The sequence below is a fragment of the Thalassophryne amazonica genome, chromosome 5 (assembly GCF_902500255.1).
Source record: "Thalassophryne amazonica chromosome 5, fThaAma1.1, whole genome shotgun sequence".
NCBI lineage: Eukaryota > Metazoa > Chordata > Actinopteri > Batrachoidiformes > Batrachoididae > Thalassophryne > Thalassophryne amazonica.
The window spans coordinates 114,164,445-114,190,047 of NC_047107.1; the positions used below are offsets into that span (position 1 = coordinate 114,164,445).

Sequence of the window (25,603 nt, forward strand, 5' to 3'; positions counted from 1 at the left end):
TGGATGGCAAGCAAAATGGCTACTTTGTCCCCAGTTAATCATCTCCCCCCTGAGCAAAGCTGGAACAAACTACTTTCCTGGTGGACATTCAGCAGGTATGCATACGTTCTCTAAAGCAGCTTTTACCCAGGATTGTATTTCCCAGGATATGGCAGAGATGAAACAAAAGGGTGGAAGAATGTTGCCAGGATTGGATAGGGCATCAGGACCATCGTATTGTCTCAACAAAGCGTCAGGTTTACCGTTCTTAGTGCCAGGTCGATAGGAGATGGCGAAGTCAAAACGACTGAAAAATATAGCCCACCAGGCCTGATGAGCATTAAAGCGTTTAGCTATTCTTAAATACACTAAATTCTTATGGTCATTATACACTATGAATGGCATTTGTGCCCCCTCCAGCCAGTGACGCCACTCCTCCAAGGCCACTTTGACTGCAAGCAGTTCGCGGTCGCCGATGTAGTAATTGTGCTCTGCGGGAGACAACTTGCTTGACAGAAAAGCACAGGGATGTAGCCTTTAGTCGGCGCAATTAATTTGAGACAGGATTGCCCCCACACCAATGTTGGAAGCATTGACCTCAACCACAAACTGCCGAGAGGAGTTAGGAAGGAGTAGCACGGGGGCTGCCGTAAAGCATTGTTTTAGGACCTTGAAGACCTCGTCACATTCCGGTGTCCACTTGAACGCCCATAGGAATGAGGTCACGTTATGCAGCGGAGCAACGACCATACTGAAATTTCGGATGAACTTGCGGTAAAAGTTCACAAACCCCAGAAACCTCTGAACCTCCTTACGGTTGCTAGGAACTGCCCATTCGTGCACTGCCGCCACTTTACCTGGGTTCATCTGAATCCTCCCTTCCGAGATGACAAACCCCAGAAAAGATACAGTTGGCCCATGGAAATCATACTTTTCTGCCTTAACATAAAAATTGTTGTGTAACAGGGTTCGCAGGACCATATGCACATGCTGGGTGTGGGTCTTGAGATCAGGACAGAAGATGAGAATGTCATGTAAATAAACTAACACAAAGTTATTCAAAAAGTCATGTATCAGTGAGCCCGAAAGGCATCACCAAATATTCGTAATGACCAGTGGGTGTGTTAAATGCTGTCTTCTACTCATCTCCTTATTTTATTCTAGCCAAGTGGTAAGTATTGCGTAGGTCTAATTTAGTAAAAATCTTGGTGCCTTCTAATTTCCACAGAATGGCTGGACACACATGTAGGACTCAACAACAGAGCTCTGTGAGTAAAAGCAGTTTACTTAATCAGTAAATGGGGTCCGATACACAAAAAGGCGGTCCAACAAGAGCAGAGGTTCATGGAACATCAGGCTTAGGCATGGTTGATAATACAGGCAGGTAGTCATAACACACGAGAGGCAAGCAGGTCAGGAATACACAAAAACAGAGCTCAAGAGAAGGCGCATCAAACTGCCAAGGGAGCAGGACAAAATGAGGAGCTTAAATACACCCAGGTGATGAGGTGGAGATTGGGTGCAGGTGTGCCTGGAATGCACCAGAATGAGGGTCTGGCCAGAGAGAGGGAAACGCCCATCACCAAGTGACAGGAGACAGACAAGAGGGACAGGGATAGATAAACCCCCACTGTTTTAAGCTTGTTAAGCTTGGCTGGGCCCTTGAAGAACATCCATTGATTTGGCTTTGAGGGCATCTTTTTTTCTGTTTTGGAGACCAGAAACATGGATGGATCTTCTATCGACCAATGGGCAAGTAACATTTATATTTTACATTTATATCTTTAATTTTAAATAAACACAAGAATAAAAATGGTAGCAGGGGTGGTGGCCAAGTGGTTAATGCGCTTGGTTTCAGTGCAGAAGGTTCCTGGTTCAAATCCCACCCCTGCCACATTTCTCCATGTAATGTGGAGTTGTGTCAGGAAGGGCATCCGGCATAAAACCTGTGCCAATTCAACATGCAGATTCACCTTGGATTTGCTGTGGCAACCCCGAGTGCAAACAAGGGAGCAGCTGAAGGGACTTTTACTTTACAAGAATAAAAATGGTAATAATAAGAAAATGTTAACACAAGTATTACTATATTATATGGAAGTGCACTGCATTCAGTGATAAAAAAAAAACAATTTGACTTTTTATCCTGGCCTCGTAATTCCGAGATCAGGATAAGGTGCCACACTCAGAACCACATACTGCACATTCACGAAGAAAACATCTTTATGCAGTTCCATCAATTCCAGTCCCTCAGTAAAGACAAGCGTGAGAATTCCTGAGTCATAAAAAAAAAAAAAATCAGCAAATTTGTAACTGCCGACGGTGCACTGTGAGTGGACACAAAGTGTGGATTTTCCACTAAGTTGCTCCTGGGTGAATTAAATTACTCCAGATTTTTTACACGTTAGTGGATCTGGTTACACACACACAGATCGAAATATACATTCTAAGGGGACAACCCGAGATATTGGTTGGTGCTGTTTCCTGCTTCCCGGTGCCATTTGGTGGATGCAACGGAGATACAATTAATAACAATCAGCTATTATAGACAAATATCACATTAAACGGAGAAATCTTCATTTGAAAATGACAAATTTACAGCTACCATTTAGCCCTCCGCAAATTGTCCCTCTCATCATGGACGCTGCCGAGACGTCATGGACAAGACCCTCTCCCAGCATGCATTGCGCCAATTGTAATTTGTGGATTTACGTCAGTTTGCATCTGCACCTTTTTCTTGTCTTATACGGAAGGATCTACTTTTTTTAAAACTTCATATTGTCTTACGGCACGTTTGGTGAGTACACACTTCTTTTATTTGTGCTTGAAAATTATTTTGGGGGACTTTTTCATACGCCCATTTGATTGAGTGGTGTCGCAATGAAAATCTACTGTCTTTCGCCTCCGGTACCATCGCGGGATATGGAGGCAAGACCCGCAAAGAATCTTAGTCATTAAAAATATATAAACCTCTCTCAGCGTCCATGGAGCTCTGGGGCTCCGATTGTCGAGACGTGCGGTGCTGTGGATTTTGCCGCAAGAAGTCTGTCCTTGCAGCAACAGGTGTACCAGCTGCTTCGCATTAAAACAGCGAGCGTAATCTCAGGAATTGTGCCAAGTGTGCTGCAGCTCCATTCAGTAGACAGAGAGGTGATGCCGGTGTTGTGCACTGAATCTGGCACAACACCAGCTGCAAAGCAGACACGGGCGGTTTGAGTGGCCCACGTTGGCGGTTAACGAGCTCGTTAACGAGCCCGCAGACTTAATAAGCGCAGCGGAGGCAGAGAGCGGGAGAGGAAGAACGGCGCCCGCTGTCGATGTCGCTGCTGATCTGAGCACACAGATCTGTATCTCACATTCATTGCAGCTTACTTTTGGATGTTGAAACCAGGACGTGTATAAGTAACATTACTAAAAGATAAAATCAATTTCAAAGCGGGATCGGACTGAAGGCGGGAGCGCATCGTCTTGTCCCTGACGTCATGGAAATGATATGGCTGTACAAACTTTTCACAGAGGCTAAATTTTAGCTGCAAATTTGTCATTTTTAAACAAAGATTTCTCCACTGAATTACAAATTTGGGCTTACAGATTTACTTTACTGCATTCACAAGGGTCTTATAAATACATATCAGCTATTTCTTTCTGAAATCTGACAACATTTATTTCAATGCAGGTCTACTTTAAAAGTAGAGAGGGTGTCTGTCTCCCTGATCTGAATTGGGAGCTGGATCCACAGGAGAGGAGTCTGAAAGCTGAAGGCTCTGCCTCCCATTCTACTCTTACAAACCCTAGGAACTACAAGTAAGCCTGCAGTCTGAGAGCGAAGCGCTCTATTGGGGTGATATGGTACTATGAGGTCCCTAAGATAAGATGGAACCTGATTATTCAAAACCTTATAAGTAAGAAGAAGAATTTTAAATTCTATTCTAGAATTAACAGGAAGCCAATGAAGAGAGGCCAATATGGGTGAAATATGCTCTCTCTCTCCTTCTAGTCCCCATTAGTACTCTAGCTGCAGCATTTTGAATTAACTGAAGGCTTTTCAGGGAACTTTTAGGACAACCTGATAATAATGAATTACAATAGTCCAGCCTAGAGGAAATAAATGCATGAATTAGTTTTTCAGCATCACTCTGAGACAAGACCTTTCTAATTTTAGAGATATTGCGTAAATGCAAAAAAGCAGTCCTACATATTTGTTTAATATGCGCTTTGAATGACATATCCTGATCAAAAATGACTCCAAGATTTCTCACAGTAGTACTAGAGGTCAGGGTAATGCCATCCAGAGTAAGGATCTGGTTAGACACCATGTTTCTAAGATTTGTGGGGCAAGGTACAATAACTTCAGTTTTATCTGAATTTAAAAGCAGGAAATTAGAGGTCATCCATGTCTTTATGTCTGTAAGACATTCCTGCAGTTTAACTAATTGGTGTGTGTCCTCTGGCTTCATGGATAGATAAAGCTGGGTATCATCTGCGTAACAATGAAAATTTAAGCAATGCTTTCTAATAATACTGCCTAAGGGAAGCATGTATAAAGTGAATAAAATTGGTCCTAGCACAGAACCTTGTGGAACTCCATAATTAACCTTAGTCTGTGAAGAAGATTCCCCATTTACATGAACAAATTGTAATCTATTAGATAAATATGATTCAAACCACCGCAGCGCAGTGCCTTTAATACCTATGGCATGCTCTAATCTCTGTAATAAAAGTTTATGGTCAACAGTATCAAAAGCAGCACTGAGGTCTAACAGGACAAGCACAGAGATGAGTCCACTGTCTGAGGCCATAAGAAGATCATTTGTAACCTTCACTAATGCTGTTTCTGTACTATGATGAATTCTAAAACCTGACTGAAACTCTTCAAATAGACCATTCCTCTGCAGATGATCAGTTAACTGTTTTACAACTACCCTTTCAAGAATTTTTGAGGGAAAAGGAAGGTTGGAGATTGGCCTATAATTAGCTAAGATAGCTGGGTCAAGTGATGGCTTTTTAAGTAATGGTTTAAATACTGCCACCTTAAAAGCCTGTGGTACATAGCCAACTAATAAAGATAGACTGATCATATTTAAGATCGAAGCATTAATTAATGGTAGGGTTTCCTTGAGCAGCCTGGTAGGAATGGGGTCTAATAGACATGTTGATGGTTTGGAGGAAGTAACTAATGAAAATAACTCAGAACAATCGGAGAGAAAGAGTCTAACCAAATACCAGCATTACTGAAAGCAGCCAAAGATAACGATATGTCTTTGGGATGGTTATGAGTAATTTTTTCTCTAGTAGTTAAAATTTTATTAGCAAAGAAAGTCATGAAGTCATTACTAGTTAAAGTTAAAGGAATACTCAGCTCAATAGAGCTCTGACTCTTTGTCAGCCTGGCTACAGTGCTGAAAAGAAACCTGGGGTTGTTCTTATTTTCTTCAATTAGTGATGAGTAGTAAGATGTCCTAGTTTTACGGAGGGCTTTTTTTTATAGAGCAACAGACTCTTTTTCCAGGCTAAGTGAAGATCTTCTAAATTAGTGAGCCACCATTTCCTCTCCAACTGACGGGTTATCTGCTTTAAGCTGCGAGTTTGTGAGTTATACCACGGAGTCAGGCACTTCTGATTTAAGGCTCTCTTTTTCAGAGGAGCTACAGCATCCAAAGTTGTGCTCAATGAGGATGTAAAACTATTGACGAGATAATCTACCTCACTCACAGAGTTTAGGTAGCTACTCTGCACTGTGTTGGTATATGGCATTGGAGAACATAACAAAGAAGGAATCATATCCTTAAACCTAGTTACAGCGCTTTCCGAAAGACTTCTACTGTAATGAAACGTATTCCCCACTGCTGGGTAGTCAATCAATCAATCAATCAATCAATTTTTTTTTATATAGCGCCAAATCACAACAAACAGTTGCCCAAGGCGCTTTATATCCCTTACCAAAAAATAGTACTGATAAGTATATAAAAAGTAAACTAGAAGTATACTTGAAACATACTTGCATATACTACTTTTTGGTAAGGGATTGTAAGGCAAGGCCATACAATAATTATGTAAAACCCCAACGGTCAAAATGACCCCCTGTGAGCAAGCATTTGGCTACAGTGGGAAGGAAAAACTCCCTTTTAACAGGAAGAAACCTCCAGCAGAACCAGGCTCAGGGAGGGGCAGTCTTCTGCTGGGACTGGTTGGGGCTGAGGGAGAGAACCAGGAAAAAGATATGCTGTGGAGGGGAGCAGAGATCGATCACTAGTGATTAAATGCAGAGTGGTGCATACAGAGCAAAAAGAGAAAGAAACAGTGCATCATGGGAACCCCCCCAGCAGTCTACGTCTATAGCAGCATAACTAAGGGATGGTTCAGGGTCACCTGATCCAGCCCTAACTATAAGCTTTAGCAAAAAAGAAAGTTTTAAGCCTAATCTTAAAAGTAGAGAGGGTGTCTGTCTCCCTGATCTGAATTGGGAGCTGGTTCCACAGGAGAGGAGCCTGAAAGCTGAAGGCTCTGCCTCCCATTCTACTCTTACAAACCCTAGGAACTACAAGTAAGCCTGCAGTCTGAGAGCGAAGCGCTCTATTTGGGTGATATGGTACTACGAGGTCCCTAAGATAAGATGGGACCTGATTATTCAAAACCTTATAAGTAAGAAGAAGAATTTTAAATTCTATTCTAGAATTAACAGGAAGCCATTGAAGAGAGGCCAATATGGGTGAGATATGCTCTCTCCTTCTAGTCCCCATTAGTACTCTAGCTGCAGCATTTTGAATTAACTGAAGGCTTTTCAGGGAACTTTTAGGACAACCTGATAATAATGAATTACAATAGTCCAGCCTAGAGGAAATAAATGCATGAATTAGTTTTTCAGCATCACTCTGAGACAAGACCTTTCTAATTTTAGAGATATTGCGTAAATGCAAAAAAGCAGTCCTACATATTTGTTTAATATGCGCTTTGAATGACATATCCTGATCAAAAATGACTCCAAGATTTCTCACAGTATTACTAGAGGTCAGGGTAATGCCATCCAGAGTAAGGATCTGGTTAGACACCATGTTTCTAAGATTTGTGGGGCCAAGTACAATAACTTCAGTTTTATCTGAGTTTAAAAGCAGGAAATTAGAGGTCATCCATGTCTTTATGTCTGTAAGACAATCCTGCAGTTTAGCCAATTGGTGTGTGTCCTCTGGCTTCATGGATAGATAAAGCTGGGTATCATCTGCGTAACAATGAAAATTTAAGCAATACCGTCTAATAATACTGCCTAAGGGAAGCATGTATAAAGTGAATAAAATTGGTTCTAGCACGGAACCTTGTGGAACTCCATAATTAACTTTAGTCTGTGAAGAAGATTCCCCATTTACATGAACAAATTGTAATCTATTAGACAAATATGATTCAAACCACCGCAGCGCAGTGCCTTTAATACCTATGGCATGCTCTAATCTCTGTAATAAAATTTTATGGTCAACAGTATCAAAAGCAGCACTGAGGTCTAACAGAACAAGCACAGAGATGAGTCCACTGTCTGAGGCCATAAGAAGATCATTTGTAACCTTCACTAATGCAGTTTCTGTACTATGATGAATTCTAAAACCTGACTGAAACTCTTCAAATAGACCATTCCTCTGCAGATGATCAGTTAGCTGTTTTACAACTACCCTTTCAAGAATTTTTGAGAGAAAAGGAAGGTTGGAGATTGGCCTATAATTAGCTAAGATAGCTGGGTCAAGTGATGGCTTTTTAAGTAATGGTTTAATTTACTTTAATAGTCCATTAAAGTAAATGTAAATGTTATTAAGAAATGATCAGACAGAAGGGGGTTTTCAGGGGAATACTGTTAAGTCTTCAATTTACATACCATAAGTCAGAACAAGATCTAAGGTATGATTAAAGTGGTGGGTGGACTCATTTACATTTTGAGCAAAGCCAATTGAGTCTAATAATAGATTAAATGCAGTGTTGAGGCTGTCATTCTCAGCATCTATGTGGATGTTAAAATCGCCCACTATAATTATCTTATCTGAGTTAAGCACTAAGTCAGACAAAAGGTCTGAAAATTCACAAAGAAACTCGCAGTAATGACCAGGTGGACAATAGATAACAACAAATAAAACTGGTTTTTGGGACTTCCAATTTGGATGGACAAGACTAAGAGTCACGCTTTCAAATGAATTAAAGCTCTGTCTGGGTTTTTGATTAATTAATAAGCTGGAGTGGAAGATTGCTGCTAATCCTCCCCCTCGGCCCGTGCTACGAGCATTCTGACAGTTAGTGTGACTCGGGGATGTTGACTCATTTAAACTAACATATTCATCCTGCTGTAACCAGGTTTCTGTAAGGCAGAATAAATCAATATGTTGATCAATTATTATATCATTTACTAACAGGGACTTAGGAGAGAGAGACCTAATGTTTAATAGACCACATTTAACTGTTTTAGTCTGTGGTGCAGTTGAAGGTGCTATATTATTTTTTCTTTTTGAATTTTGATGCTTAAATAGATTTTTACTGGTTGGTGGTGGTCTGGGAGCAGGCACCGTCTCTACAGGAATGGGGTATTGGGGGGATGGCAGGGGGAGAGAAGCTGCAGAGAGGTGTGTAAGACTACAACTCTGCTTCCTGGTCCCAACCCTGGATAGTCACAGTTTTGAGGATTTAAGAAAATTGGCCAGATTTCTAGAAATGAGAGCTGCTCCATCCAAAGTGGGATGGATGCCGTCTCTCCTAACAAGACTAGGTTTTCCCCAGAAGCTTTGCCAATTATCTATGAAGCCCACCTCATTTTTTGGACACCACTCAGACAGCCAGCAATTCAAGGAGAACATTTTGCTAAACATGTCACTCCCGGTCCGACTGGGGAAGGGCCCAGAGAAAACTACAGAGTCCGACATTGTTTATGAGCACAATGCTCTCGATCGTCTTTGCCTCACTCCTCAAACTTGTTTCTCAAACTGGATTTCCTGGATTCATCCCCTTGTAACTTTTGGTGAAGCAATATTTGCTGACATTTTTACCTGAGGAAATGTGAAGATTAAAACACATCTGAAATTTCTTTTTAAAAACTAGTGTATTTCATATTTGTGAGTTTGTACTTGTATATCAGCATTGGTCCATCTGATGGAGACCTGTGGTGGACCAGTTTTTTCTGATGGTGTCACATATGACCACTAACTGAGTGTATTCTGAGACTTAAACGTAGCCAGTCCTGGGGCCTCAATTGCATGGTTGCATACACATAAACATGACATACGTCCGTCTCGCAAATGTTCAGCTGTATCAAAACTCAAAAGACAGTGGAAATGTGCAGAGTGCCACACCAATATCATGGCTGGCGTACAGACATTTCTACAGCTGTCCACTGCAGAAGCATAAAGTTGATGTTGGGAAACTGTTAATTGTTGTGTGGGCCGCCAGAAGAGGAGGTACTGCTGGCCCACCACCAGAGGGCGCCCTGCCTGAAGTGCGGGCTTCAGGCACGAGAGGGCGCAGTCGCCTCACAGGAGCAGCCAGGGTGACAGCTGTCACGCATCACCTGCAACAGCTGTTACCACTCATCTGATCAGCAGGGGAATATCAGCAGGACGACGTCTCCACCTCTTTGCCGAGATATCGTTCTACCTGGAAGGTAACGTACTCAGCTAACTGTGTGACAGTAAACCTTCTTGTGACTTTGTGCGTTGTAACAGACTTCTTTTCCAACGAGAGGTGGAGGTAGTTTTCCTGCCGTGCGGATTGCTGGATGCAAACGCGCCCTCGTTTAATTGTTTCTTTGTTCCTCGCCAGCAGTACCAGGTCCGACACGCGGAGGCAGTGGCCACCTGGGAATTCGGGACTTGGCGGCTCCAGTATTCCCGGGGTCTGGTGGCGGAGGAAATCGTGTGGTTCCGGTTCTACTTTGGACGGACGTCTCCTATCTTCGAGCCTGCCCATTCACAACAGTAAAGTGTTGTTATTTGACTTCCTCCATTGTCCGTTCATTTGCGCCCCCTGTTGTGGGTCCGTGTACCGACACTTTCCCAACAGTTAATTGTGTGAAAACAATTTGTTATCAAACTCATATGCACATCAGAGACACACTGATGAACACTTAACCCACCCATGTACTTGCAATTATATGGTGGATATAAAAGCATGCGCAAAGTGATGCATAAAATGGCACTAACAATGGCTGCATTAATGTTGTTAGAGGACCTTGAAAATGATGCAATCCGAGGTGAGCGTGTATTCAGAGAATGTGAGGATTTACTTGCAAATGATGATAATTGTTCATAAGCTGATTTCGATTACCAAAACCAGTGTTACAGACTTGCGGTCTGCCCAGAGCACAATACGGCGAGTACCCAGGAGTTGTCTGTGTCCACACAGGTGCTGGCCATGTTGGGCTTTCTGGCAACAGGGGCATTCCAGTGGGAGCTGGCCGGTGGGTCAGGAGTGTGCCTGTCAACCTTGAGCTGAGCCATGCCAGCTGCGTGGAACGCAATCACCCGAATGCCATCCAGGTACATCACATTCCAACATTAAAGCTGAATTTACAGCGAAAGTCAGTTTCCCTAATGTAATTGGAGTTATTGACTGCACACATATTGCTATAAAGGCGCCATCACATGAAGAATTTGTTTTTGTTAATAGGAAACTATTTCATTCCCTCAATGTACAAATAATATGTGATGTGCAAATGCATTGGGTTGGACTTGGAACAGGCTGGAGGCTGACACAGTGCACAATGGGTGACTGATTAATCAGTGCAGAGTTTATTGGTGTACAGTAATTGTTACAAACAAAAATCAGAACAAGCACATTTGGGCATGTGCACATTCAAATATGCTTTTAATTATTCACATTAATGTCCTTTGTTTACCTCAATGATGAAACTAGAGCCGCAGAGCTTCTTAACAAGCCCCAATTGTCTCCCTGTGTTCAGTATTTGTCAATAAACATGTGCATAATGTTGTGATGTCACACACTGTCAAGCCACGGTGGACCTTATTTTTTTTTAACTGCAGTGTTTGTGCGCTGCTTCTGTTAATATTTTTCCGGTTCACAGGGTACCAAATAAAATATCCCTGCGTATCTACTGTCAGGACGGGCGGGAGCCCGTCACCAGGAGTGGCTGGACCCGCAATACAGACTCCCAGACTAGGCTCAGGTGTGGGGGTATCATGGTCTTTATTCCAGCATCAGGTTCGGTACACATGTAATCAGTCAGCGAGGCAGAGGTACAAGAAGGGTCAGGCCGAGACGCAGTCATAAACGAGCAGGATTCAGAGGCACGAACAAACACCGACAACTGGGATGAGGCAAGAGTCATGGTCAAAGACATCAGAGCAGGGTTCATAACACAGCAAGACAAAATCAGGACAATGAAGGGCACTGCAAAGTGTACAAGACAACAATCTGGTGAGGAAGTGAAGAACTGTGGGGTTTAAATACATGTGGACTAATTAGAAACAGGTGGTGTAAACAAGGTGCAAGTGAGAGGAAGGATCCAGAAAGGGGGCGTGTCTAATGAACAAAGATACAATGTTGTGCAAGACTGAGGGAAGAGAACACAAGGCGGAGAGAAGAAAAGACAAAGCTGTGTGAACAGGAGTCAAGAGTGTGACTAAAGGGAGTGAGCACAGTGGCATGATGTAATAGACAAAGACACTGGAGCAGGTGCAAGAGCGTGAGTAAATGGAAACACAAAGTAGACATAAACAAGGTGGGAGACAAAGACATGGGGCAGGTGTAGTGAAGTGAAGTGAACATAAATAACTGGGCCTGAGACGAGGAGCAAAGACTTGATGGGAGGTGCGGAGTGGAAACAAATGGCAAAAGCAGAACAGAGCTAAAATGGAAATCAGGGGCAGAATATAATGCAATAGCAAACCAGACATGAACTGGACTGACTAAGAAAACAGAGTGGTAAAACAAACCAAAAATAAAACAGACTGTAATGAAACCTGACACCAAAGCACAACAGATAATATAACAAATGAGAAGAACAAAATAAACAAATGGTAAACAATGGAAACACAAACTGGCTGAACAAAACAAGAACAAAACCGGACAATGGCTAAAGCATAAAAGCAGCAAAGTAGCAAAGCAAACTAGAACACAATAAACACAAGAAAAATAGCTAATAAAACAGAGCTGGGTCAGACGGTGAGTAAAAGAAGGAGGAAAAATGAGGATTGAAGCCCAGAGCCGGCCAAAATCGTGACATCTACACTTCATTTACTTCATTTACTCCACTTCATCTGTAGCACACACTCTGTAAAATTTTTTTTCTTACCATGATCATTCTGGACAGAGAGGCCGATCCCCAGGTCCCAGGGCCTATTTAAATATATTTGCATATTTAAATAGGGGCGTGGACAGAGAGGAGTTTCATGCATCTGCATGTGTGCTCATTTCTACATTGATTGGGATGTACAAATGGAACATGCTTGGATACATTCGTCCGCACACTTTGACATATCTTGACTGTTTTGTGCATTCACCCGGTTCTGGGTCTTATTGTCTGCCATGTTTCAATAAGATATCCATGCAAGTCTTTGAACATGAAACCCCTGGTCTTTTGTCTCAGTGTACATTCTGAATGTGTCCAGTCATATCTCGGTGAGGAAGGCATTCTGCTCACAGCTTCAGCTTTTAGCTCTGCTCAAAGACGTGTCATTGTTTACACAAAGATTGGTCTGAAGTCCTGCAGACTGCTGTTTGTTCTGTGGACTGACTTGAAGACCAGGATGTTTCTGAGGCAGTTGCATGAAATCTTGGTGGAGGATTTACAAACTTGTACATTGAAGCTATAATGCACCAGCTTAGTAGCTGTGCTCTTTAACACTGTGTCAATTTCAATTTATTAATTTATTTCCTTTATATAGCGCCAAATCACAACAGAGTTGCCTCAAGGCGCTTCACACAGGTAAGGTCTAATCTTACCAATCCCCAGAGCAACAGTGGTAAGGAAAAAAACTCCCTCTGAGGAAGAAACCTCAAGCAGACCAGACTCAAAGGGGTGACCCTCTGCTTGGGTCATGCTACAAACATAAATTACAGAAATAATTCACAGAACAATTCACGGACGAATATACAAGAATTGCTGTTGGTGCACAGGACAGGAGGATCGCCAACACAAACACAACTCCCATCTCTGGATGGAGCTGCACCTTAAACAGAGAAAAAACAGAATCAGACATCAGAAAGACAAAAAATACTGTATAATTTGCCAGCATTAATCAACAAGAAAAACAGAAGAAATACTAAGGTGATGGCTGGCCGCTAGCCCTAAGCTTCACTAAAAGACCCAGAATTTAGGTGAAGTTGAGGCCGCAGCCCACTTCAATTACTAATAACATGAATTAAAAGAGTAAAAAGTGTAAAACAAAACTGCACCAGTATGCTAGCCATATGAAAGGGAAAATAAGTGCGTCTTAAGTCTGGACTTGAAAGTCTCCACAGAATCTGATTGTTTTATTGACGCAGGGAGATCATTCCACAGAACAGGGGCACGATAAAAGAAAGCTCTGTGACCCGCAGACTTCTTATTCACCTTAGGGACACAAAGTAGTCCTGCACCCTGAGAACGTAAAGCCCGGGCCGGTACGTAAGGTTTAATTAGGTCAACTAGGTAGGGAGGTGCCAGTGCATGAATAATTTTATAGGTTAGTAGCAGAACCTTAAAATCTGATCTCACTGGGACAGGAAGCCAGTGAAGAGACGCCAGAATGGGTGTAATGTGGTCAAATTTTCTGCTTCATGTCCAAAGTCTGGCTGCAGCATTTTGAACCAATTGGAGACCCCTAATGCTAGACTGCGGTAAACCAGAAAATAGAACATTGCAGTAGTCCAATCTAGAAGAGATGAACGCATGGATCAGGGTCTCAGCATCAGCCATAGACAGAATGGGACGAATCTTCGCTATATTTCGCAGGTGGAAGAAAGCAGTCCTAGTAATATTTCTAATATGGAGACCAAAGGACAACGAAGGATCAAAAATTACCCCAAGGTTCCTCACTTTGTCAGTGTGATGTATGACACACGAGCCGAGGCTGAGTGTTAACTGGTCAAATTGATGCAGATGTCTCACTGGACCAAGAACCATCATTTCAGTCTTTTCAGAGTTTAAAAGTAGGACGTTTCTAGACATCCAACTTCTCACTGATGCAAGGCAATCTTCTAAGGATTTTATGTGAACGAGATTACCAGCAGTTATCGGCATATATAACTGAGTATCATCTGCATAGCAGTGAAAGGTAATCCCAAAATGCCGCAATATGTGCCCAAGGGGTGCTATATAAAGGGAGAAAAGCAGGGGGCCTAAGACAGACCCCTGAGGAACCCCAAATTTCATGTCACTAAGGTTAGAGGTAGTGTTACTGTACAAAACATAGTGAGAACGACTGGTCAAGTATGACATCAGCCTTGCAAGGGCACTCCCAGTAATCCCAAAATGATTTTCCAGCCTATCAAGTAGAATATGATGATCCACTGTATCAAATGCAGCACTGAGATCTAACAGCAACAGAACCGTAGTGGTGTCCGAATCCAGTGTAAGCAGAAGATCATTCACCACTTTAGTGAGAGCCGTTTCTGTGGAATGATATTTTCTAAAAGCAGACTGCAGGGGCTCAAAGAGATTATTCTCAGTAAGATAGTCTACAAGCTGCCGTGACACCACTTTTTCCAGAATTTTAGAGCAAAATGATAGATTTGATATCGGCCGATAGTTTTTCAATACACTAGGGTCAAGATTAGGTTTCTTAAGTAATGGTTTAATCACTGCACATTTGAAATGTTTAGGAACAGATCCAGAAGGTAAAGAAAGATTAATAATTTCCAGCATAATCGGCCCAAGAGTGGGCCATGGGTCCTTAAACAGTTTTGTTGGTATAGGATCAAATAAACAGGTTGTGCTTTTTGTTGACGTTACGAGTTTCGTCAGCATGTCTAGAGAAATACCATCAAATTCTGTAAATCTAGGTAATACCTCAGTAGTGGTGCCCACCTCAATAGCAGGGTGTAGTGGCTGGGTTAAGGTATGCTGGGATATGTTCAACCTAATGTTATCTATTTTCTTCTCAAAGTAATCCAGGAAATCTTGTGCTGTAAAAGGAGAGCAAACTACAGGTGGTTGTCCATGAATAAGTGTTGCCACCGTGTTGAACAAGAACTTTGAGTTATGCTTGTTTTTGTTGATCAAATCAGAGTAATAGGTGAGTAATAGTGCATCCTTATAGTCTAAGATAGCATCACGCCATGCAAGGTGGAATACTTCTAATTTTGAACAATGCCATTTCTGTTCTAGACCTCTTGCTTTATGCTTGAGGTCACGCAGGTAATCATTGAACCAAGGTGACTGCAATTTGTGGGGGCGCAGTTTCAACACAGGTGGTGCAATCATGTCGAGTGTAGTTTTGAGCACTGAGTTTAAACTATCCGCAAGTCTGTCTACTGACTGGGTATTTGTCAAAAGTGAGGCTAAGACATCAGGCAATCTATCTTCTAGTTCAGTCTTAGTTGAGGAGTTGATGCATTGCCGTAATGATAAATAAGGTTGTTGTTCCACTAAACACGGCAGTGAAACTGTAAACTTATAAGTGAGTGATCAGAGACCACTGATGTAAGAGACATGATGTCAATATTCGTGACAGCAATACCACATGCAAGAACCAGATCCAGGGTATTTCCACTAATGTACGTCAAATCCTGAATGCATTGCCGAAATCCTAATGCATCCACAATTTCCATAAATGATTTGCAGAGGGGATGAGAAGGCTTATTTATATGAACGTTAAAGTCACCAATGATCAGAATGTTATCTTCTCTCGTTGACAAGTTAGAAATGAACGCACCAAATTCATCTAAGAATTCAGAATATGGGCCAGGAGACCTATATACAGTGACAAAGTAATATGGCGGAGCGGAGAATCAGATGCTCAAACAAGTTATATTTGTGACCCTCAACCGCTAATAAGATAAACCTAGATTTATAAATAAGAGCTACACCCCCACCTTGCTTCGTATCACGACGGACGTGACTAAATGTATATGTTGGTGGGCAGGCCTCATTTAAGGGGAGGACAGCTGTAGGTTTAAGCCAGGTTTCACATTACCCAATCATATCTAAGTGATGATCAATATTTAAATCATTAATCAACAATGATTTTGAGGACAGTGATCTTATGTTAATGAGACCCAGTCTAACGACCTCAGTGGGGTTGACAGTTGAGCTGTTTGGGTTTAGGGGTGGTTCCAGAGTGGCATATATAAGATGCCTAGAAGTAGATTTAGGTTTGAGACATTCCACACGCATTGTAGGTAGCAGACATGAAATCTTTGATATTGCTGGAACAACCATTGGGCCATCCTCAATTTCAACATGATCCAATATAGTAATGGGTATTAAGTTTGCAAAGCATATCCCTCTATGATTTTTATGGACACGTCTACGGGAGCAGGCCACAGTCTCAACTTGTTGAAATTCCCTCCCTGGCAGATAAACTGCACTATCACCATAGTGGATTTTCTGCACTAATTTCCCCGCTAAGCTAATGGATTCCACACCCACATTTGTCATAAGCCTTGCAGGGATCTCTAATCACCTGCTCCGTGGCCTGCTGCAGATTCCTAATGTTTTTGACATATTGCTTCAAAAATATATAATGCTGTGATAATATTCATTTTGCTTCTTCTTTCAAGAAGTGGTAAATTAGACAATAACACTGTTGTGTCTGATGATTTGCAGACATTAATGCTGGATTTTATGGTCACAAATAGCCGTTTTATCTGCTCTGCTAACGCATCACCAGTAAAACTCAGTCCGATTTAGGGCACAAATGTAATGGGATAAGAATACCACTTGTACTCCAGTGCGACCTGTACTCCAGAAAATATGTTATTAGAACTGACTGTTTATTGTCTGAGTGGAATTTTAATTTTTTTATTTACTGTTTTGTTTATCCGCTTTCTTGATGTTTCCTTTAAACTGTAAATTTTGCATTTACTTAGTTTTTTTTTTGTTTTCATGCCACTTTTTATATTTTTAACAGTATATTGGAAAGTACTTTAAATGATTTCTTGAAAATGCTTCATAAAAATGTGATTATTATTGTTATTGAGGTGGGCAACACAGTGGCTTTGTGGTTAGCACTGTTGCCTCACAATAAAAAGGTCATGGGATCAATTCCCACCTATGGCCTTTCTGTGTGGAGTTTGCACATTCTCTCCGTGTTTGTGTGGGCAGCACGGTGGCTCCAACGACATGCAGGTTAGATGGATTGGAAACTTTAAATTGTCCATAGGTGTTTGTGCGGTGTGAATGTGTTTGTTTGTTGATATGTGGACCTACGACAGACTTGCATCCTGTCCAGAAGGTACTCTGATTCACTCCCTATGACTCCTGGGATAGGCTCCAGCCCGCCATGACCCTTAACTGGAGTAAGCAGGTAAAGAAAATGGACGGATGGATGGATGGATTATTATTGAGACACATCTTTCACCTGGTTAATGTCAGTATCAGTTAAACTGTTCTGCTTGTTCTCCCCATGAGACTATTGGACTATTTTCTTTTTTCTTTTTTTGTAAGTGTTGTTTTTCTGGACCTGTGTGCGCCAAATAAATTCATTCATTCATTCATTCAAACTGTGGATCTGGGACCCGTCTAAAGTCTGGAAATGGTTCAAGGTGTCAAATTTTCCAAAAGAAATCAAAAAAATCTTTCAGATGTTTAAATGTTTTATTCAAGAGAAGGAGTCAGTTATACAAACAGACTCATCATGATCTCTCACAACATAGAAGGCCGACAGAGAAGAAAGAGCAAAAAGTGAAGCCCCGCCCCCGGCTTTTAAGTTTGTGATTTCCAAAGATGGAGACACACGTGTAGGTTTCTTATTGGCTAAGCATCATCAGTACACTCTGACATCATCGTTCTCATTGCAAAGCTTCTTACATCATCAAATCAAAAGCAATGGTCAAACAAATTCATTGAAACTTTACTGTCTTCAAAACACGACAGTCAAAATGTCTTCGTTCAAAACATTTGAAGGATCATTTCAGAATCTCTATTCTGACATTAAAATACAAATATTTTAATTCATACTGAGATACATCATTTTAAACACTTTCCATATTGTTAAAACACTTCAATTCAATTAAAATGATCACGATAAGAAGCAACATCTTATTGAACCAAACCATCAGAATGTGAATAATTTCATCATTATTTAGTAGCAGTAAAAATTTGTATTTGACAAACCACATCAGACTTTATTAATTTCCAACCACAAATTAATATAAGATTTTCATATTTTTCTTCAATGTAGAGTCAAAACAACATGTTTTTTTCACTGGATAATGTGCCGTTTGAGGCAATATGTCAAAAGTTGATTTTTCGACAGCCTGCAGTGAGGAAATGTAAGAATGTAACTGTATGTGTGCTTTTATAAGAAGTCAGAATAAGTTATCACTTCTGCATTTTGCTGAAACAAAGAAAGAAGATATTTTCCTTTTATTTTCCAGTTACTTTAACAGGCTTTTTTTTAATGTGGGCTGCTGGTGCTTGAAACCTTTGGACAATCTTTCAAGTCACCTATGATGGTACATTGTTCTATGTTTGCGTGGGTTTCTGCTACCTGGGTCGTCCTATAGAACCCTTTGGTCGTTGTCTGAGTTTTCTTGCCACCTCGGTAGGTGCGGATCAAGGTTGCTGTGAAAGGGATGTCTGCTTTGTTCACCTGTGCAACCATACTGACAGTACAGGACTGTTTTGGTGGAACTGGCACTAACACAGAAACAGAGTACGACTGAGTCTCAGTCTTACTGGCTCCCTTAGTAAACTCCCTCGTCGCCATCATGCTAACCTCAAGTGATGCAGAGGCAACATCAGGAATCCCAGCTGTGACACTAGTTTTGACACCTAATGTGATTGCATTAGTGACATCCCACCTTTCCTCTGTCGAAATGTCTTTGGTGAGCGTAACTGTTTTTGTAACTTCGAGACAGTGCTGGTTTTTGGCGGTAGATCTGCGCATGACTTCTGGTTTACCCTCAATGACAGGAACCCCTTCAGTCTGGTATTTCACATCTTTCATGGTCTGTTCAGTAATGTCTTTATTCATAGTCAGAGCCTGGTACGTCTTGGTCCAGGTCTCTGCACCGTTCCAAACATAATATAAGCAGCGGTTAGGAGGATATATTTTTCCGAGACCGTACGCACTCTTCCCTACAAACATCTCATTCCTACCACATGTACTGACTGCGTTGGCTGGCACTGAACCACCGTAACCGTCCTTCCACTCCAGAAGCTCAAAGTTATCTCTGTTCACCAGGATATAGCAGTTGCTAGAGGATGACATTTCTCGTGATAAATAGGGGTAGTGGCACTTTGAATCCTTGGTGCTGTAGTAACCAGCTTGGCAAGCAGATTTGCAGACATACTCTGTGCGAGCCGGAGTCACGTAAGTGTTTCGAATTGAAACGGCTCCATCAGGCACAGATCCTTTACATTCCTCCCAGTGTAGGTTGGTCTCATCGTTGCTGGATCGAGCCACCCTTACTTTAAGATCTTTGGAGAGAAAGATACACAGACACACAGAACTACATTAAATCTCTTCATCTGCATTGACAAAAAAGACAAGATTTTGTAAATTTTGTAAACCAGAAAAATGATAATTGCTTAATATGAGAGAAAAGACCCCGTTCAAGCTACAGTCTGACCTCAAACCTTCACCAAAGGTGAGGAGGATCAAAATGATACAGTATCCTGAGTGTGTTCCTCTGCCAAGGCCCAGCAATCTAATTTAATCCTGCTCAGCTAACTCCAGCACAGATCATCAGTAGGATTCTCTTCATGTTCTGACTAATCCTGCTCTGAATTTATCATGACAGTGTTGTCATGTTTGTTGTAAGTAATGTGCATTATCCCAAACAAATAAAACATATATTAATACCAACAATATGTATCAAGAAAACATATTTTTACATTTTGCGTTGAAAGTGAATCAACAAAAATAAAATGGCTAAAATCAATGTTTAGCAGCATTTTTTCACTCTCTTTTGGAAAAGTGCCAATATTCTTGTGCAGTTAAACACTGGAACTCTGTCTGAAACACAACTTCTGGTGCTGAAAAATGAAGCCAACACAACTGTGCCAAAACCTGCAGTTCCTACAATGTTCACTTGAGGCTGGCTCCAAAAGTAAGACAGTCCCCCATAGAATGCCATGTTGAAATGCAGCATAAATAACACTATGTAACAAATTTTTATTTTTGTTTTGTTCCTGGGTACACAGTGTGTTTTCCTAACCTGTTATGCCTTAAATAAATAGAAAATAGCTGTTATTCCACAGAAACTTTGCTTCTGTGATCAGGACAATTATATTTTGAAATTTGTCTGTTTTCAAGAATATTCTCGATTCACCTTCACTACTACTGAGTTTTCTAGAATATTCTTTAACTGCTAGAACTGTCCAGAAGTTTCCAGAATTATCTAGAAATTTCAAGAAACTTTTAGAACTTTCTAGAACATTAAAAAAAAATAAAATCAAAGTTTGTGCTGAATGTAGTCATTTTTCCATAGACTTTAGACATAAGCAATTGAAATGTAACACTTAGAAGCCAGGAACAAAAATTGTGTTACATAGTGATCAGTGGTGGGCACAGTTCTGCTAATCTGCTAACCGTTTATTATCAAAGGTTATGTTTTCATTATCAGAGTAGTTTTTCAGATAACTTTGAAAACCATTATCGGACTGACTATTTTCCAATATGTTTTGGTCCGATACTTGTTACAGTTGTAACATATTTTTGCAGACATGGTAAACAAAGCTGAAGTGTTACAAACATCTATGAAATCTAAAATCAGTTGAGTACTTATCTGTTGAATGTTTTGCAGTTGATGCGCAGTTCTATCTTCCATAAACAGAGAAGAACTGCTTCTAAAAGAAACTGTTCTAATCCCTGCAGGCAAAGGTGAGCTGGTCACAGAAAAGGAAAAAGCTCATTTCTTTTGAGCCCATGCTGATATGCAGGCAATATCACCCAAGTCATCCAGAGGCATAGAGTTTTAACGTATGGTTAAAATTTTAACCAAACTAATTTTGGACAAGTTATTTAAATTAATGTCATGTCTGAAGTTTTATAAAGTAAAAATATCAGATATATGTTTTAGTTTTAAAGTAATGCACTAATTTTGAACATGTGGACATGCTGTGCCTAGCAGTGCATTATGGGTAATGTCAGTACATTCACGACAGAAGAAATGCATTTGAGACGCTCTGATCAGGCTCCACACAGACAACAGCACTAAACTCTTTGTATACTGTGCCTAAAACTCTCGTGAATATATTCTCTGGGTTTATAGAGTTGTTATTGTGTTTGTTTTATGTAAAAATGCCAAAAGAAGGTCAGGTTGCTTCTCATTATTTTCAAATGGAATCATTGCAATCGATTACTGTTTGCTATTTTGAGTCCTACTTATGTCAAACACTGTCGTCTTTGTTCCAGAGTAATATATATAAGATGTCTGAAATTCAGTTTGCATTTGTTAAATTCCACGCATCTTAAACGTAGCAGACATGGATTATCTGGAATTTTGTTTTGACAAGTTTTCACGGTCTCTACTGCTGTCTACTGGCCCGTAGTGTTCATGGCAGTATTCGCCCTAAAGCTGGGCAGGCACTGTACGGTATTTTCAATCATTGTACTTGGCTCCAGCTCACCTTTGATGTTACCAGAAGCGATCGTGGTATTAAAATTCAAAATCAGCTTGTTAGTAGTTGCAAGTGTACCAGAAACAATACTGGAAGTTATCGGTTATCTGTAGCTTCCGATAAATTTTTGGGTGGTTTATCGGTTTAGCTTTATAAAAGATAACTTTTCAGTTAGCTGATTATCTGTTATCGAAGCAAATTTTTTGGTTAGCTGTGCCCACCACTGGAAATAATTAGGGCTGTGATGACGCACTTCGTCCCAATACGATATGTGTCATGATGCCATTCTACAAGCATTTCAATTTGACATTCCGCTATATTGTGAAAACAAAATTAAATTACACACTTGTAAAGACAACATTCTATTTTTTAATGCACATCATGTTTTTTATTCTTCCCCCGCAGGATAACCATAGTGCATATTTGATAATTAAATAATTAAAATTCTTTTTGAATGGTGACGCGGAATCAGACTTTTTTAGTGAACAGTGACTGAACACATGGTGGAGGAGATGACTATGCACTATCTCTGGCAGATATACAGAATTTACTTTCTGGCATGGGAGAGTGAATTATTATAAATAGGGCTGAAATGATTATTCAAATAAGTCGAATAATTTGATTATAAAAAATGATCGAGGCAAATTCTGTGCCAGTCATTGCCAGTCCAGCTGTGGAGACATACAGATGTAGTTATGGAACCCCAAAGACATTGTGTGAGAGTTGCTGCCATCCAGCAACGTACCAATCAACTTGTCCAAGTCCAGGAATGACTTCCAGGACCTCATGGACAGCAGCTTCAGGGGGTGGGGGTGAGAGACCTGGCCCTATCTGTTGCTGGAGGAGGTGGGGTGGGAGATGGAGCCCTGTCTTCTGCATCAGCAGCAGCCTTCTGCCTCTTCCTCCCCTGCTTCTTTGATGTCGGTCATGTTGCTGTGGTGTTGGTGTGAATAGTGGTCCGAGTGCGCTTCTTTTATGAAAGCAATGCAGATGTTGCGTATGCACAATACAACCGCTGTTTCCGCAACACGTGCGCAATGCATTCTCAATACATCCGTAATATGTCTGTGATAATCGCAATGCGTCCGATCTGTTTCCTCAGTATATGCATTATACATCCGTGATTGTTCATTATATATTCGCTATATATTATTAATATATCTGTAATTCATACTGACATTTGTCATTTTTGGCCATGTTTGGCCAATTTTGTTGTGGACGACAACAAACGCCCGACTTTTGTTTACACAATTCATGCGCAGTTGATCCTCTCCTCAGTGGGACCGGGCCCTAACCAGCTCTCCTCTGTCTACAGAGAATAGAGCTGTCTGTCTGATTGGAAAAGTTTAACAGGTAGGTGCAAAATCTTTGACTTGAGTCGTCATAAATGTTTCTAACTGTTAAAGGTGCGTTTACACATAAGCAAGATGCGTTAAGAATGTCATTTTTCTGTCATTTGTGACACATTCCTGACATTCTTAATGTGACTTAACGCATCTGAATAGGTTTCTTAATAGTGCGGGTTGATGCGTGATATTCTTGATATTTGTGTTTTTGCCTGTCAAAAAATCGTAAATGAATGTCACACAGCACCCTCATTTCATCTCACGTTGTGGAGGTCGCAACTGAGCGTGTTGATCCGTCTTGATGACTAGTGATCCTTAGTAGAACGTGACAACGTTCGTAGAGGTTCCTGTGATGGTTCTTGGAGCCCAAACTGTCACGCGTTATTCTGAAGTGACACGGAAACTGTCAAGTTTTGACACAACTTATAACGCGGCATCACTGCACGCCACGACGAATCAGTTTTCTGTCACGTGCACACAATTAAACTCAGCTCCACAGCGTTCAGTTTGATGCAGTATGCCGAAGAGGAGCAGTGACAGGAAGTCAGCCAAGTGCCATTACACAGTTCCTGCTGAAGCTGCTCAGGACGCTCCTGCAGGTGTTCCACCTGCTGTTGTAACCGATGAGCGGGAGAACGAGTCTGAGCCAGAGGAAACAGAGAAGCGAGAGGAGCCTCACTTGCAGCCAGACATCTCTGCACCTCCTCCAGTCTGGCGGAGGAAGAAGCGCGCGCACAATTAAACCCTGCTGCACCGCATTCAGTTTCATTGCTGACACCAACTCGGCTAAACGTCTCATTTCAGTGCTTTTCAGCGAGCTTCTGCAGGTGTTCCACCTGCTGCATGTGCCTGATGTTTGGGAAAACGCGCAAGACGAGTGCCTCATGAAGCCACACATCTGGCTCTGTCTGTCTCCTCCTCCTCCTCTCTGTGCCACTCCATGGCACAGAGCCCAACTATGCATGCACTCACAAAGTTCTTCTGAAAAACTGGAGCGATCTAAAGTGTTAGCAATATGGGTGTGTGTGTGGAGACAATTCACCTCGTTCACAACGTGACAGAATTTAATGATGCGCTGTTACTCGCAATAGCGCGCAACAACGCGGAACATTATTCTTGACCGTGCGTAATGGTTCCTGATAATTCTCCAGCAACACGTGCAATTAATCATAACATGTGGTAACAGGTTGCAACAGTTCTTGAGGACACCTGATGCCTCTGCCCCGAATCATCACATTCGTGATCAAAGGCCAAGAAAAGTGTACTTCGTGGCATTCGTGACTTGTTGTCGTTATGTGTAAATGCAGCATAAGCAATGCCTCCAAAAATATGTTAGTGACCTAAACATTATCAGATCTAAATTTATCGGAACCTAATTGGTCAGCTGATGTTTTTCAAAGTTATCTAAAAAGCTAGTCCGACAATGAAAACATTAGCTTCGATAATTAGCAGTTAGCAGATTCGCGGACCTGTGCCCACCACTGCCTAAATCTTCAACGACTGGATGAATAGTAAAGATTTGCATCTCAGGGTTGAGAACTCTGAAGTTAAATATGTGATGCATTTGCTTTTCTTATGGAATAAGATCTATGAAAAGATATCTACAGTTTTTTGTCAATAGGTAAGGAAAAAAATTGACCCATGGTATCAGCAGTTTGCCTGATGTGCAGAAGTCATGATGTCCCAGTTGAAAAACCTACAGTCAATCTCAGGGCCATGAAATGAAAATTGTGAAATCCGAGGAAAATTTGCAGGGGGTCGAGCCGGGGTCTAGGGCCCGTGGGGCCCCAGAAACCAAATTAAATTTATATCTAATGATGCATTTTCAGCATCTCCTGGAAGAAAAAAAAATCTCAATAGAAGTGCATATTTAAATGTGATCATAGATTCATTCTTTTATTTGAACTATCTATGATAATGTTGAAATAACAGAATATGACGTGGAAGTAGGACCTGGAATGATTTTCCTTTCAATTGTAAACCAAATTATGCATTAAGTCGGAACAATTAAACTACATGAAATTCATGAAGACTGAAAAGACTGTTAAAGCATTTCAAAAAGCACAGCTAAAGCTTGGAGAATATTTTTAAAATCAGGGTAAAATATCAATAACATACATTATAGTAAAAAAGTCACACATTGTGTAAATTCCTGTAAATCCACAGTGTCTTCTTCCCATAAAAAGTCGACATTAATAAAACCTAATTTACATTCTTGTGTAAATACATGTAAATCCATGGAAAGCCACAATGTTTTTTTTCCAATGAAAGAAAGTCTCCATTAATAATAATAAAAAAAGCGTCACATAATCTAAAATCCTGTTTGAACAGCACAATGTTGATTTTCCAGGGAAAGAACAATTCTTACTGTGTTTCCTGACGGCACAGTTTGCTTTTCCCGTTTATCTTTCAGATGCAAGTGACAATTCCATGGATTCTTGTCCTTAAACTTTTTCAAACCATGTTTCTCGCCATCTTCGCTCTGTCTGATGTCGCTCCGTGACACAGACATGCTACAAAATTCTTCTTTTAAAAACTTGAGAGGTCTAAACATTTGCGATGTCCACATGCTACGTTTAGCTTAAGCGTC

The 25,603-nt window shown here is 41.0% G+C and overlaps 1 protein-coding gene across 1 annotated transcript in view; it reads right to left on the bottom strand.

The window, feature by feature from the left end:
• Positions 1 to 516: 516 nt before the first annotated feature.
• The window catches only part of LOC117509998 (natterin-1-like), a 31,449-nt gene continuing 6,362 nt past the window's right edge, over positions 517 to 25,603 (bottom strand). The window contains exons 2-5 of the mRNA XM_034169605.1: positions 18,505 to 19,522; positions 13,282 to 13,292; positions 7,739 to 7,744; positions 517 to 857 (exon numbers count right to left, since the gene is read on the bottom strand). Coding sequence (XP_034025496.1) covers positions 517 to 857; positions 7,739 to 7,744; positions 13,282 to 13,292; positions 18,505 to 19,522 — 1,376 coding nt within the window. The remainder of the gene's footprint in view (positions 858 to 7,738; positions 7,745 to 13,281; positions 13,293 to 18,504; positions 19,523 to 25,603) is intronic.